At 29.7% G+C, this 16,378-nt stretch overlaps 3 protein-coding genes across 4 annotated transcripts; all 3 read left to right on the forward strand.

Moving 5' to 3' along the window:
- Window positions 1–842: 842 nt before the first annotated feature.
- LOC134249254 (uncharacterized) lies at window positions 843–3,729 on the forward strand. The gene is made up of 4 exons (XM_062731624.1): window positions 843–974; window positions 1,212–1,388; window positions 1,494–1,628; window positions 3,070–3,729. The coding sequence occupies exons 1-4, from the start codon at window positions 881–883 to the stop codon at window positions 3,231–3,233; spliced, it is 570 nt and encodes a 189-aa protein (XP_062587608.1). The 5' UTR covers window positions 843–880; the 3' UTR covers window positions 3,234–3,729.
- Window positions 3,730–6,461: 2,732 nt separating this feature from the next.
- On the forward strand, window positions 6,462–13,015 carry LOC134249253 (uncharacterized). 2 transcript variants are annotated; one of them, XM_062731623.1, is made up of 4 exons: window positions 6,462–6,595; window positions 6,813–6,989; window positions 7,224–7,358; window positions 12,585–13,015. In XM_062731623.1, exons 1-4 carry the CDS (start codon window positions 6,502–6,504, stop codon window positions 12,746–12,748), a joined length of 570 nt encoding a protein of 189 aa, XP_062587607.1. In that variant the 5' UTR covers window positions 6,462–6,501; the 3' UTR covers window positions 12,749–13,015. The 2 variants fall into 2 exon arrangements, with proteins under 2 accessions (XP_062587607.1, XP_062587605.1); XM_062731621.1 differs by lacking the exon at window positions 12,585–13,015 and adding an exon at window positions 7,599–8,086.
- Window positions 13,016–15,331: 2,316 nt separating this feature from the next.
- Window positions 15,332–16,373, forward strand: LOC134249256 (uncharacterized; the record flags this gene model as incomplete). Its single annotated transcript, XM_062731626.1, has 3 exons — window positions 15,332–15,491; window positions 15,912–16,088; window positions 16,320–16,373. Coding segments are annotated over exons 1-3 (325 nt in total), but the record flags the coding sequence as incomplete, so codon positions are not given.
- Window positions 16,374–16,378: the final 5 nt, after the last annotated feature.

Consider the following 16,378-nt stretch of genomic DNA (forward strand, 5'->3'; position numbering starts at 1 on the left):
TTAAAATCTCTAAAATTACATCTCGCTAAAAATAAAATACCAATTTTTAAATGGACAATATCATTTATTATATATTACCTCGATGTGGTTGTGATCCAATACAAAGAAGTTTGGACAATTTTAAGATCAGTGCAATTCTAAAGATTATTTGTTGAGAAATCGGGTGAAATTTGATGGTTTGATCAGGAATTCAAAGAATAACAATGTTCAGGATAACATAAAAATAAAATTCTAACTAGAAAATCCAATTTTTACTGGAGGACATGAGAAGGGAGAATTGTTACATTTTGACAAGGAAACACTTTGAATTGTATTTTTAGATTTAAAAAAATGCTGTCGATACAGGTGTTTTACACATTCCTGAGATCAAATTTCTTAGCTATTCAGAGGCTGAGGATAAACCCAAAATTGAAATCTTAGTAAAAGTTTTTCATTGCAAAATAAATCTTGCAGAGGACGTATTTATTTCTTGTCGAGGTGCATACAAGTGTATATACAACGTAGCCCGAATAATAAATTCATTATATAAAAATAAACAGTTTTGAACTCCGTGAACTATATGTTCAGAAACATTAAATATTGATACCAAACATTACATTGAAAGTATATAAACAGTCAATGTACAAGAATTTTCCTTCCTGATACACCTCAAGATAATAAACTGTAGAATACACAACTTCCTGTTTGTAAGTGAACAAAAAGATATTTCGTCACACCTTCCACGCTGGACAAGCCAGCATTAACACAATTTTGGTAAATTAAATCACGTGACAGATCGAGTTTATATGTAATAATGGCTACAAGGATGTATGGCTTTAGAAAAAAAAACATCTAAGATTTGTCTATTAATTCAACGTAAGGAAATTATATTACAAAAGCCATGGGTGTAGTATTGTCAAAATTGGCGGCACTCTTAGAATCTTTTTCTTCTGGACCACCAGCCAAAATCCTTATGCTTGGTTTAGATGCTGCAGGTATAATGTATTTCTTTCTTTAACTTTTGAAATGTAATACATTTTTAAAGCATTTATTAAAAATATGTAATAAAATTGATGTTTTAAAAATATTGATTAGCCAATTTAGAAATACATGTATCTGAAAAATAAATTAATGAAGCTTACAGAAAGTATATTTTAAGTTAGAATTGAAATATATGTTTAATTCGCTGATTTTCCTCTGATTTCACTGCTATACCTTTTTTATTATTTAAGGAAAAACGACGATTTTATACAAGATAAAACTAAACGAGACTGTAAGCACTATTCCTACGATAGGATTTAACGTTGAGACCGTGTCCCCAGTGAAGGGCGTGTCATTTACTGTATGGGACGTCGCGGGGCAGGACAGGTACCGACAACTGTGGAGGTACTACTACCAGGCATCAGAGGGTAAGGACCTACAGTTTTTTACCCTAGATAACCCATCAACTGTCACAAGTCGTTTTGTTTCTGCGAAGGTATAATACATTATATAATACATACTTTTGTCTTAAGGCTTAGTATTTGTTGTGGACAGTAACGACAGAGAAAGAATTGTCGAGTCACGTGACGAACTGTTTGGAATTCTACAATATGATGAAATGAGAGGAGTTCCAGTCGTGATTATAGCTAACAAGCAAGATCTTCCAAGTATGTTTTTTTACATTTTCTAAACCTTTTGATTTAAAATGGGCATAATTTAATCGATCTAACTTATTTATTTATTTCCTAGTAATGAATTTACTTTGCACAATGTTGTCTTAATACAGCCAAATACAACAAGGAATAGTTTTTAGCCAAATAGAATTAAGATGCACAAATATGTTTCATTACTTAGTCTAGCCCCATTGTGAATAATTTTTGATTTTCATAAAATAATCACTGGTCCCAAGGGCAGGTGTTCTTTACAGGGCAGTTTACAAAATAAAACCAAGAGATTAGCAAGATGTTCTCTTTTCAACTTCATCTATTACTTAATATTTCAAAAAAGTTATTTCATATTATCCCTTTTGGCATGTTTATAGACTTACATTTTTTTGTCTTTATATTTATTTATCAAAAACAGAATCAAGATAAAATATGAAAAGTTTAAGCGGTAAAAGTGTGTTAAACAGAGTAAAATCAATAAAAAGAAGGAAGTCTTCTATATTTATTCATTTACCTGTCTATTTAAATCTAATATAAATACAGGTTTTTATTACATTTCCTGTTAATTTGCTCAAGACCAACGTCTATCAAAATGACAAAAAGTACAAACACATGAATTTCTTCATTTAGTCTGTCTAGTCCATAATTTGATTGTAAATATATAGTCAGCAGGGATGCTCACTCCTCCATGGTACCTGATCCCACTTATGATGTTTTGAGGTTCATTTTTGCTCTACTCCTAATTTGTATTGTTTAAAGGATTTTGAATACTGTTCGTTATCTCCATATATTTCATTGCATATCGATAAAACAATCGGGCCCTGCAGGGCTGATAACCTATATCAGCCCCGCAAATCCATATCAGCCCTGCAGAGCTGATACATCTATTGTGATGTCAATATCACACCCTTAGTAAATTAAACCACAAAAACAGTACTTGTGATCATACACAAGTTCATATTCTCTTATTTTTAACTTTAAAAAAAATAAGGTTAATCTTAATTTTCAATGTAATAGATTATTTTCAAATTACGGATCGAGTGCATTGAAATAGGAGTAGAAACAAACCCAAATCGTATGAGACAATAAGTCATGTACATGTATGTAAGAAGTCCACATGATTATTTACTTCCCTCAACGTAATGTATGCTTTTTTAGCCTTTTTGGCTGATATTGGTGTCTCGGGCTGATACAGGATGTGATATGGAAAAGGGTATGTATTATTGTCTATATATTTCATTTATAAAAACAACTAATTTTTCTCCGATCCTAGCATTTTATACTGATTCCAAAAGTAAAAGTAAACTCATTATTTTTCGTAATACTGTAATTTATATTTATATAGAACTGTTAGAGTCGTCTCATTTGCCATTTCCCTGATCCATTTTTTAGCCTTTTTTGTCGCTGTATCTATTCTAAACTTAACTCTTGAATTCCATTGTAGACGCTCTAAGTCCCTCAGACATGGCAGAAATGATGGGTTTGCACAAACTGACGTCACGAAAATGGTTCATTCAATCTGCATGCGCTACAACCGGCGAGGGAATCTACGAGTCTATGCGAGAATTATCAACTTTGGTCCAAGACTTTAAGAAAACAAAGAGATAAAACCTTATTATTACAATCTTTCAAGTTGATTCGATACTTGTCCTCTTGGAAAGCTACCCGTGTGTATGCTATAAGATGAAACCTGAATAAGAGTGCCATCTGTGACCTATGAAGTTATCATGGCTTGATTTAAATTATTTATAGTATCAACATCTTTTTTTAGGAAATAGGAAAATCCTAAGGATCATAAACTTTAAAAAGGTTTCCTAAGGTATTTTCCATGCATTCTTGATCAACAATCATATTACCTGTCTTGCAAATGCACCATCTCTTAAAACTTTAAGCTTATTCAGAAAATATAAGTCACAAGAAATAAACCTAATCCATGATGCAAAAGTCCACCCCATTAGCTAAGGCAAGACTTTTAGGTAATTGACAATAGTTCATAATATGTTTGCTTACACCCTGTCATTGGTCATTTGCAAAACTATTTTGTGAAAACATTCTGTTTATACAGAAAAATAACGTTTATATTTAAAAGGTGTTTCTAAATGATAATGTCTTTGTGAGTTTTTTTTATATATTTAAAAGATGTTTCAATATTTGAATATTTAACTTTAAAAGGACACAAACAGTAACCTTACATTAAAGCGTTTTTATGATGACTTCAACTTTTCAATCATCAGCTCCTCTAAATGAGAATTTGAGCTGCGCCTTCTTAAGCATCTTTAAACGTTATTTACAAGAGTTGTCGGTAAAATCATTTTTTCTTAATGACATCCATTGGATAAATGATCAAATAAAATATGAGAATTTATTTTCATGTGTGGTATCGCCATCAGGCGCATGAATGATAACTTCAAAGCGTCCAAAGCAGCGTCAAGTTTCTTTTTTTTTCTAGAAAAAAAGCTCTCTACGGTTTTATCGGACAACCCACTTACATCCAACAGACCTGATTATCTTGCTTTAAAATTAGTTTATGTGCTGTACAGCATAAATTTCAATACGCTAATGTACATTTCAAAATACTTGTAAAATGATTTAAAAATATTGTACTGTAATCTATTGTTGTTTGTATCAGATAAACATTCCAAAAACATATTTATCTATAAGAAAATATTTTTTGTAATTTAAATCATATGAAGCATAATTATAGTTTCTATCATTGAAATTTTTTCAACCTTGCATACATCTCAGAACTTGGAAATAAAAAAAGTATTATCTCTGTGAAATTTTGCATTAATTAAGTAGAATTTAATTTAATTATTTTCCCAATGTCTATAAATATTTTTTCAAACAAATATGCTAATCTCTTTAAATATAGCACATATTTTCACCAGATTCAAACAACTATCTGTGGAAAATTGCATTCTAATTTTACGTTAAATAATTGAATCCATCATCATTAGAATAATGCCATACATACAATGTAAGTGGCCTTTGCCTTTGGAATATATGAGTAAACCCGCAGTCCGCGCAATATTGTGTTTTAAAATATACGTATGTACGTTTACAATGTATGAACGTAAAATCAATTAACAATTATAGTTACATGTATTTCCATGCATATGGAATTAAGTATACCTTTCAAATGTTCCCAGTGAGTTCATTTGATTTTTATATGAAATATGAAAGTAACAAAACAAAAATAACTTTGGCACATCTCGAAAACCAAAATAAAGTTTTATGGGCCACATCGCTCACCTGAGCACTAAGGGTAGGAAAAAGTAGAAAATGGCTTTTTATTGTAAAGTTTTTGGCCCCGCCCTACCCCCGGGGGTCATGATTTGAACAAACTTGAATCTACACTACCTGAGCATGCTTCCATATAAATATGATATGGCTTTGTCAAGAAGATTTTTAAAGAACTATATATCAACAGGAACCTTACATTAATTAGCTTTGTCATTTTGAGAAGAAAATTTTTAAAGAATTTTGATATATTTCTATGTAAAACTTTTGAATCCATCATCATTAGAATAATGCCATACTTGAGAAGAAGATTTTTAAAGAACTATATAATGTAAAAGTGGCCATTTTGCCGCCCTAACCCCGGGGGTCATGATTTGAACAAACTTGAATCTACACTACCTGAGCATGCTTCCATATAAATATGATGAATATATGAGAAGAAGATTTTTAAACCATTTCTATGCAGTCAAACGCATGCTTCCATATAAATAATATTATGTTTTAAAATATACGTATGTACGTTTACAATGTATGAACAAAAAATTATTTTTTTTGCTTGAGAAGAAGATTTTTAAAGAATTTTTATATATTTCTATGTAAAACTTTGGTCGGCCATCCCTTAAGTTAGATTTGAACAAATATCTACACTGCATGCTTCCATATAAATATGATGAATTATGGCTTTGTCATTCTTGAAAAAAGATTTTTAAAGTGTAAAACATGTAGGCCTATCCATATAAATATGATGAAATATTCTGAGAAGAAGATTTAGCATATTCAGTAGGATGACATTTGTTATTTATATGTTATTTTAAAACAATGCATGGTATACCTTTTTTCTACTTTGTTTGTTCATTTGATTTTTATATGAGAAACTTATCTTGAAAGTAACAAAACAAAAATAACTTTGTTTTATCGAAAACCAAAATTGTAAAGTTTTCAAATAAATGCGTTGTATTCCTTATCTGAATATATTTCCTTGTAAGTGGGGAAATGAAATGTAAAATGATTTGAAGAAGATACGATTTGTCAAATAAAATTTGAAAATTATATTTTATAATTAATAATCAATTTTAAACTTCAACGTTGAATAAAAGATGACTCGACTTAGAATATATGATAATAGATATTAAATATCAGTAATAAATCATCAATATTTCACTGCTATAAAATTTGTAATAAATAATCAATTTTAAACTTAAATGTTAATAAAAGATCTGACGCACACAATTATATACATGTATATCGGAAATCCGTGCATGTATACGAATATATATGGGTATGGGTAGTTTATAATGACATTGATCTTAACCAAACATTATATAAAATGTAACCAAGCTTAGATTTCAAATTAGTTATATATAATTAATGTCTTCTGGATTAAGAATTTTCTTTCCTGACATAAATAAAGTATTCGGAACATTCAGTTCGGAATACCTCGGTTTGTTTACATTGGATATAACAACAAAGTGTTTCGTCATACCTTCCACGCTGGACGAGCCAGCATTTAAATGGGTCGTGTAGATTTTAACATGTCACTGATCTACTATATATACTCCTACATTTGACATTTGAAATTATAATAAAAGAATCCAGTACCTGTCTATATAAATCGAAGTAGGAAAATAAAAAGATCATGGGTCTATTTTTATCAAAGCTAACTACTCTGTTCGAGTCTTTTTCTTCTGGATCACCAGCTAGAATTGTTATGCTCGGTTTAGATGCTGCAGGTATGTTTCGTTAAAATGTTTTAAAACATTACAAATAAGTATATACGTTTGATTTTAAACTTATTGCTTCAATATGCAATTTTTACATAATTATTTGACAAAGATCAATTTGTTTATTATTTTTACTAACGCAGTAATATACATAACATTTATTACAAAAATATGAATTTCACTTTTAAATTTGCTTCATTTAATTGGAGAGTATTTTTTATTTCAGGAAAAACGACGATCTTGTATAAAATTAAATTGAATGAGAATGTCTGCACCATTCCCACGATAGGATTTAACGTAGAGACTGTGTCACCAGTAAAGGGCGTGTCTTTTACTGTGTGGGACGTCGGTGGACAAGACAGGATCAGACCACTGTGGAAACATTACTACCAAAACACTGAGGGTAGGTCTTAAATTACATTTATACATTGTTATTGCAATTAAACATTTCCACTCTCCTTATTTGTGTAACAATCTTTTTATAAGTATAAGAAAGATGTATCATTTGTTAATTTATAAAATAGTCTTTAAAAGTTTTAAAGAAGGAAAGGACTTCAAAGAATCTAATAAATAACGAAATGGCAAGAGATTTCAATTCAAAAACACCTTAATTTCTATGTGCTGTTGATAACTGTAGGTTTAGTGTATGTGGTGGACAGTAACGACAGAGAAAGAATTGTCGAGTCACGTGAAGAACTGTTTGGAATTCTACAATATGACGAGATGAGAGGAGTTCCAGTGGTGGTTATAGCTAACAAGCAAGATCTTCCAAGTATGTATTCTTCCATTAATATATGAAATATTCAAACCTTAATGGGGATATTGTTTCCTTTTATTAACATGATTAAGATAGATACACTTCAATTTTTAAAGTTTGATCATTTTCAATATTAATGATCATCATAAATACATATACTTAAAGTATACAGAGATACCGGTATTCTATCACCTATATGCACAGATACCTACTGTTAAACTATGTATTGTTATGGCGTATTTTATTCCTTTGTAGATGCTCTAAGTACTTCTGAGGTGGCAGAAATGCTGTGCTTGCACAAACTGACGTCACGAAAATGGTTCATTCAGTCCGCATGTGCAACAACAGGCGAGGGAATATATGAGGCTATGAGCGAATTATCTTCTATGGTCAAAGACTACAAAAAATCACTGAAATAAAAATAATACCTGTATGAGATCCACCACAGTGTGTTCCTACGAAAGCTACCCGTGTGTATGCTATCACCTGAAGCCATGGCCAAGTGTGTAATCTGCACCTATGACATGTACGTCGCAAGTAGACTGCATCATGTTTAACAATGATGATCTACCAGTAAACAATGTTCGTAACATTTCAAATCCATGATGAATTTTCAATCATTATTCTATGGTGCAAAATACATTTATTCCTTTGAAGGAAGCAAGATTCGACTCGCATTTTATATATATTGTTATTTTGCATTATGTTTCTGTTTATTGAAATAAAATATTTATGTTCATCAACCTGATTTTGCTTGCTTTTTATCCACCTGTATATTTATATTTTCATCACAACGAATATCAATGTTTTGCAATACAGCAAGTGTGTTTTTGGTATAAAAGGATACATAACTTTAGCATATATCTTTGTATTTATGGAGGCTACTTTGTCCTTATTTTAAAATCACTTTTCTTTAAAGTAAAATTAATATTATTGGAAATGATTTATACAAAATGAACTATCATTTATTAAAAATGAAACATATAATTCCTAATGCTTCAAGAAATTGTAAAATAAAATCCCTTTCGTGTTCATCTCGTATCAGTAAAATCTTGCACTTATATTTTAAATCAATTTCTTTACCTATTTTCGATATATATAAGAATAATGTTAGATGTGATATGTTAATTACACTCGAGAGACTCTCTCTAGATCTACTCCCTAAATTAAAATTATGTTATATTAATGAAATATGTTTTTGTAAAAATTGATAAACTTTTTAAAAAATATTTTTTAAATCTTTATATCAAGAAAAAAATTCCGTCAGCACAATTTGATTGGGTCGGTCACGTTAAGGAAAACAAAGGTATTTTTCATTTTGGTCTCATATACTGTAGTTTATTTTTTCTATTATTGATTTTTTTGCCTTGTATGATGTATCTTAGAACTTGGAAATAAAAATATAATTACTTTGAAATTTTTGCATTTACTAGGTGAAATGTAATTTATTTTTTTTTTAATATCTATCATTATTTTTAACACATATGCAAATTTCTCTATATATTGCACATATTTTCATAAGATTCAAACAACGATCCGTGGAACCATAGAACTTAAGAAATGATGACTTTAATAAACAGATATTAATTCATGTTTCATCAACATTTTTGTCATTAATTCACCTTGTTTTAGAAATTGTACATTCGTAGAGCATCTTCTTAGGTATCGAATCAATTAAGATATATAAACCACGTATACAAGTGATGAAAGTATATGTCTACACAAGTAAGCGAAGTTGACGATTGAAAAGTGAAGTCATCACGTTCATCATAAAGCTTGGTTGTTTGATGTCCAACTAAAAACTTACTACGCCCTTACCCTAAACTGTTTTGTTTTTTTTACTTTCATGTATAAGATTTTGGACAAATACTAATAAAAAAAATAGGTATGCTAATAATGGGGCGTAACAGGTACCCCAGCGATTTCCGAAAGATTGTCGGAAGAACTGGTCTCTAAAACAACATAGATATTGTCAATCAGAAACTCAAGCATCTTTTTAATGACAACTTCTGAGTACTACTCTAGTGTTTACTTGTATTTACAATCATAATGTTTCAACAAAATAATTTTGCAAATATGCCTACCATGTAATTGGTCTTTGCTTTAGAATAGATGAGAAAAACCGCAGTCCGCTCAATATTGTGTTTTAAAAAATACAAGTACATTTACATTTGTATATACATGTATTAAAAAAGTTATTTTTCAAATATCATATATTGCTTGCACCTCTATCCATTAAGTTAGGAGCAAATATATTAAATCTCTTAAAGATTACTTTTTTCCAAATAATGATACTAAATTTTGCATATTCGGGTAGGATGAAAGAACTATATGCGGTATTAACCAACATTTGCCCCCCCAAAATCAAACTTTGATGGAGTAATATTTAATTAAGTCCTTAAACAGGGGAGTATATGCTGACTTCAAAGCACTAAATAATTTCATAAGTAATGACGTCATATGTACGTAATGACGTCACAAATATGACGTAAATTTCAGTTTTTTATGAATTTTGCAGAAAAATGTACATATTTCGTCGATATTTTAAATAAAAGTCACCGAGCGCATGTGTGTTCAGGATTAATATTTTGATATAATGTGTAGAATGATAATATCAATGAAATATGTCAATATTATTCCTGAACACACATGCGCTCTATAAATTCTAAAGCTTAAATTGTTGAAATTTTGTCAATTTTGTCCTCTTTCTGAAAAAGGATATAAAATTGTTCATAAAAACAGAAATTGTGAATACAATGCTCTGGAACTATAATATTTTCTGTTAACTTATATTTCTCGTACAATTTATTGAATTCAGCACATTTCAGGAAGTTTTCAAAATTTGACTTTTGTGGGGGCAAACATATGCAATATACCGCATATAGTTCTTTATTATTTGTATGTAATTTTAAAACAATACATGGTTAACCTTGAGTCAAATGTTCAAAATTTTATAATCTAAGGAGCTTGTTTCTACCTTGTTTGTGTATGTGATTTCTATATGAGAAAATCATCTTGAGAGTAACAAAACAAAACAAAAATAACCTTCTAGTTTAATTGAAATCCTAGAATTGTGAAATATAAAATGTTTTGTCTTCCTTATTCGAATAAGTATTTCCTTATAAATAAAAGTTGGAAATTGAAAGGTAAATAAATGAGTGATCGAGACACGACTTGTCAAACAAATTTATTTTAAAAAGTATAAAATGCATTTATAATAAACGATCAGTTTGAAGCTAAGGAGTTGAATAAGATAATCTAGGCAATTATATGCTTTGAATATATATAAATAATCAATATTTCGTATTTTACTGATATATAGACTCGTATAAAAATAACTCTGACGCACACATTTATACATAGATCGGAAATCCGTACATGTAAACGAGTATGTCAGTCATTAACAGTAGAGTTTGCATTGATCTTGATCTTTATCAAATCAACCTAACACTATATTATAATGTTACCAAGCTTAGATTACAAATTAATTAATTGGACGAAAATTTAGTGGACAGTTTCATCCTTAACATAAATAAGTTATTCGGAGCATTCAGTTCGGAATACCTCGGGTGTTTAAATTGGATTTCACATCAAAGTGTTTCGTCATACCTTCCACGCTGGACAAGCCAGCATTTAAATGGGTCGTGTAGATTTTAACATGTCAATGATCTAGTATATATACTATTGCATTTGATATATGAATTTATAATAAAAGGAATCCTATACTTGTCTATTTAAATCGGAATAGTAAAATAAAAAGATCATGGGTCCAATTTTATCAAAGTTAACTACTCTGTTCGAGTCTTTCTCTTCTGGATCACCAGCTAGAATTGTAATGCTGGGTTTGGATGCTGCAGGTATGTTTTGTTAAAACGATTTTAAATACTGCTCATGCATAACGTTTGATATTATAACACATTGCTTGCAATTATTTGTATCACAGTCGTCTATTTATTCAATGTTAAAATATAGATAGTATATCTATTGTTTAAATATGAATTAATTTTTTTTTCTCTTCGCTTGATTTTATGGAGAATATTTCTAATTCCAGGAAAAACGACGATCTTATATAAAATTAAACTGAATGAGAATGTGAGTACCATACCCACCATAGGATTTCACACACGAATGGGTACACAAAGGAAACCTAAATCCCAAAATTAATGTCCCCGAAAAAAAATATAAAGGGTGTGTCTTTTATTTCTGTGTGGGACATCTTGTGGAAGAGAATTGATTTTTATATTTGAAATGGTCAGGATAAAATTAGACCATTGTGGAAACATTATTACCAAAACACTGAAGGTAAGTCTTAAATTACATTCATATATTAGTTTGCAATATTATTGATTTGTTGTTAACTTTTGCAATATTAATTGATTTGTTGTTGATAATTTTAAAAAAAGTATGCATAGGCATTTCTACTTTCATAATGTTTGTAGTTATCTTTTAGTAAAAGAAACATGCTTAATCTATAATTTATCAAATCAGTGTTTCAGAATTTTAAAGAAAGGACTGTAAAGAATGTACATTGTAATCAACACTGAGTTTTCAAGAGATTTTTTTTCGAAAACAGTTTAATTTCTATGTGCTGTTAATAATTGTAGGTTTAGTGTATGTGGTGGACAGTAACGACAGAGAAAGAATTGTCGAGTCACGTGAAGAACTGTTTAACAAAACAGAGAGAAGAATTAAAGCATATATTTAAAAAATGTTTTTATATCAAAAAGTTACCTTTGTTTTTTGAAAGGATGAATATGAGAGGAGATATTCCAATTGTGATTTTAATGACTACATTTTTTTTGTGATTATAGCATTTAACAAGCAAGATCTTCCAAATATAATAAGTGAAAAAAAATGAAATAAAATTAGATACTATCTTTCAAAGGTAATTGATAGAAACATTGTTATCTTGAACTTCATTTTTTAAAAAATCAGAGAGGCATTTGTGCCCTTATATTGAGAATGGGTGTATTAGTTTACGCACCTACTACTAATATCTAGTATTCAGAATATTCAAATCCTCATATGAACCTTTATTTCTTGTCATCAGGTAGATATATTTTAAGTTTAAGTTTTTTAAATAATTATTTTCAAAATTCACAATTTCATTTTTATTTCATCATGGCTACATATAAAGAGAGATATAGATTCAATCAAGGTCATGCATAAATAAGTACTTTTGAACTGTTTTATTTGAGTTCAATATTGATGGTAATTATGTCATATGTAATTCCATTATAGATGCTTTAAGTACCTCTGAAGTTGCAGAACTCTTGTGCTTGCACAAACTGACGTCACGAAAATGGTTCATTCAATCCGCATGTGCAACAACGGGCGAAGGAATCTATGAGTCTATGAGCGAATTATCTTTTATGGTCAAAGACTACAAAAAATCAATGAAATAACATAATACCTGTATAAGATCCGCCACTTGTGTTCCTACGAAAGCTACCCGTATGTATGCTGTCAACTGAAAACCATGACCTAGTGATTTATCTGCATCTATGACAGACACGAGGCAAGTGCATCATGGTTTGATGATAATGCCCTATCAGATAAACAATGTTCGTAACAATATGAATTCATGGCGCATTTTGAATCATAATTGTATGCTGCAAAATACATTTATTCATTTGAAGGAAGCAAGATTTGACTCGCATTTTATATTTATTGTTATTTTGCATGATGAATCTGTGTATTGAATTAAATATTTATGTTCATCAACCTGATTTTTGTTTACTTTATATGCTAAAAAAGCAAGAATTTTTTTTCCGGAAATTCTGATGCAGATATGAATATTCCTTTTATGAAATAAGTATTATTTAATATATGAGGTTAGAAAACTTGCACAAATATCTTTATAATATTGTGTGCAAGGATAATTTTTTTTCCTTATTTTGAAACTACCCTCTTAGAAGTAGAATTAAGAGTAATGGATATATTATGATTTATACAAATTTAATTATCCTTTAATTAAAAAGTGTAAAATGCAAGTCCTAATGCGTCCACAAATATTAAATTGTTAAATAAAATTCCTTTCTCGTATACCTACAAGTATCAGTACTTTCTTGCACAGATATTTAAAATCAATTACTTTTCCTCTTTTCGACAATTATAAGCATAATGTTAGATGTGATATGTTTGTTAATTATTCTCGAGAGACACTTTCTGCTCCCTAAATTATGATTATTATAAATGTTGACAATTTCTCAATGACGATAGGGTTTAAAGGAGATTCAAGCAAATATTCTAAAACATATGAAAAAAAGCGTTGTATATTATTTTTTAGAAGACAAGGACAAGATAGGGTAACAGCCAAATCTGGCCCCTTATTTGATTTAAAAATAAGAACACTGGTAAAATTGTGAAAGTTTGTAGTTTAAAGTTTAAATGATGCTTACATGTACTTGAAAACAAGCACTTATTTAGATTCAAACCTTGCATTGAAGCCACTAGAGGGTGCCGTAGTAGGACATTATCCAGAATTTCCTCGATTCTGTTGGAATTTCATCATATTTGAGTTACTTTTCTCTTCGGAAAACATAGGGCACAAGCTTGCCTATCCGAAATTTTTACACATAAACTGCATCTGATACTAGTATATAATATATATAAATATTGTAGATAGAAAACCGTGTGCTCTATGTTTTCCGAAAGAAAATGTGCTTTAAGATCGATGAAAATATGTATAAAAATGAGAAAATTCGAAAATTGACCTATTTCCCGACCTCTCTGTGACCTCTCTATATTCTAAATCTTAGAACCAATACTCATTTTGTGGCAGGGGTGACAACAGGTTTTCATGGATAAACTGAAAGACACACAAAACCGGGGGCCACATACTGGTCTTACCCCATCTTGTCCTTTATGAAAGAATCACATTGATTAGGGAATATCACTGTTTTGTTAGTGATATAGGGCTCATATCTCTTTAAAGCAACATACTTTCTTAAATTTTATAAAATAAATTCACGAAAAGCTTAATCAAATTCAGATTCACAAAGCTACAAAAGATAGGTTGATTGAATTTCCCAGAGAAAGTTACTGTAATTTGATAGCACTAACTTATGAATGTCCAGTGTTTATTTTAAACGTGCGTTTCTCCAAAACAAAATGAGAAAAATTCCTTTGAAAAGCAAGTGTTTAAGCGAAGATCGCAAATTAACTTTCATTTTAAGCCTGATTCAATTTGACTATTAACAATGACTGGGCGTTAAACATTATAAAACTATGAAAATAAACTTTGTTTTTACTTCATTGTGAAAAGTCGTTTTAACATCCGAAAGTAAAAAACTCTTTTATTCAAACTTAATAGACATCTTATTTTGTAAAAAAAAAAAAATTAATATCAAACAAAATAATATGAGAAAATCATCGCAAAAGTTATTTTAAGGATAGATGATTTAAAAAATGGATGCCATGTTTGGTATATATTTATGGCATATTTTGTTTGTTCATGATTATTATAATAATTATTCTAAAATATAAAAGAAATAATTATTATAAACTTTATACGACCTATCTGGAACCACCCTTTTTAATTTATACAATTTTCAACATATTCAATGTTACATAAACAAAATAAACTTATCTGCAATAAGTTATTAATATAACATTGTGGAAAATTTTTGTTCTTGCAATTTTAATAATTTATGGTATATTAAGCGAAATGAACACTACAAATTTAATGTTATAGTAATAGGAAATTTCAAGAAGCTTTTAAAACAGATAATGATGTAAAATTTTGCATTTTGCCATTTCTTTTTCTTTTTCATTCTTTTAAATGACGACGTATGGAAAATACAAAAAAAAAATTCAAAATCGCAGGGTGGAATAACATCAAGAAGGCCATTACTCATGATTTTTTTGCCAATACACATCGAAAATCCACACACCGTGTTTGTGGCCACGTTGGAAGTAGACTGGCATTTAAATTAAACGTGTTGGAAATAACCTGTCACTGAAAGCGAACATATAAACCTAAAATTTAATTACGTTGAAAATATTGTAGAAAAGCATTATAGGACTCGGGCGACAAAAATCATATTTAAGAAATGGGTCTTTTTCTCTCTAGGTTATATTCAGTCTTTGAGTCTTTCTGCGAGGAGACACCTGCTAGGATTCTCATGCTTGGATTAGATGCTGCTGGTGAGTTGAGTAGTTATATATTTGTTCTGATAAATTATAAATGTTTTCTTTTAAATGTGAATAAATAAACAGAAGATAATCCATGTATTTAAAAATAGATAAAAAATTAAATGAATAGAATATTCAATGTATATGAAAAAATGAAAATTTTGTGTATACCTCAAATATATTACCTAACATATACACTGCACATATTCTCGATCTGAAAAGTAATAGTGTCAGAGGTGTCTAGTTATTTTTTCACAATGCTAATAAAATAAATTACAGTATTGAAATTGAATAAGAACATACCATTACACGTTTTAATAAATGTAAAAGTGATCGTTGTGAAATGATGTATGTGATCGTTCTTATCAAATGTAAATCGAAACCTAGTCTATATAATGCTAGTAATTAATATACACATATTATACATTACAGGAAAAACCACAATTTTATACAAAATTAAACTCAATGAAGTTGTGAATAGTATACCGACGATTGGATTTAATGTGGAGACAGTGGAACCTGTGAAAGGAATTTCTTTCACCGTGTGGGACATGGGTGGACAGGATAAAATTAGACCACTATGGAAATACTACTTCCAAAATACCGAAGGTTAGGTCTGCTCAGTGTAATCATTTATAACCAATCTAATTAAAATTAGATCTTTTATCCGCTCTAGTTTGATCGCTACACAAAGCAATCAAACGGGAGCGGATCAAAGATCTAATTTTAATTAGATTGCATTTATAACATACTTTCTAGATAATCAAAGAACATTTTTTTCGGTTAGGTACTCAGTATCTGTATACTCTTACATCTACCTTTTACTTGAATATCTGACAGGCTTGGTGTACGTCGTTGATAGTAGCGACAGAGAGAGAATGGCTGAAGCTCGGGAGGAG

Source organism: Saccostrea cucullata, unplaced genomic scaffold (genome assembly GCF_032062105.1).
Source record: "Saccostrea cucullata isolate Sc308-1 unplaced genomic scaffold, CSIRO_AGI_Scuc_v1 ctg1757, whole genome shotgun sequence".
Taxonomy (NCBI): Eukaryota; Metazoa; Mollusca; class Bivalvia; order Ostreida; family Ostreidae; genus Saccostrea; species Saccostrea cuccullata.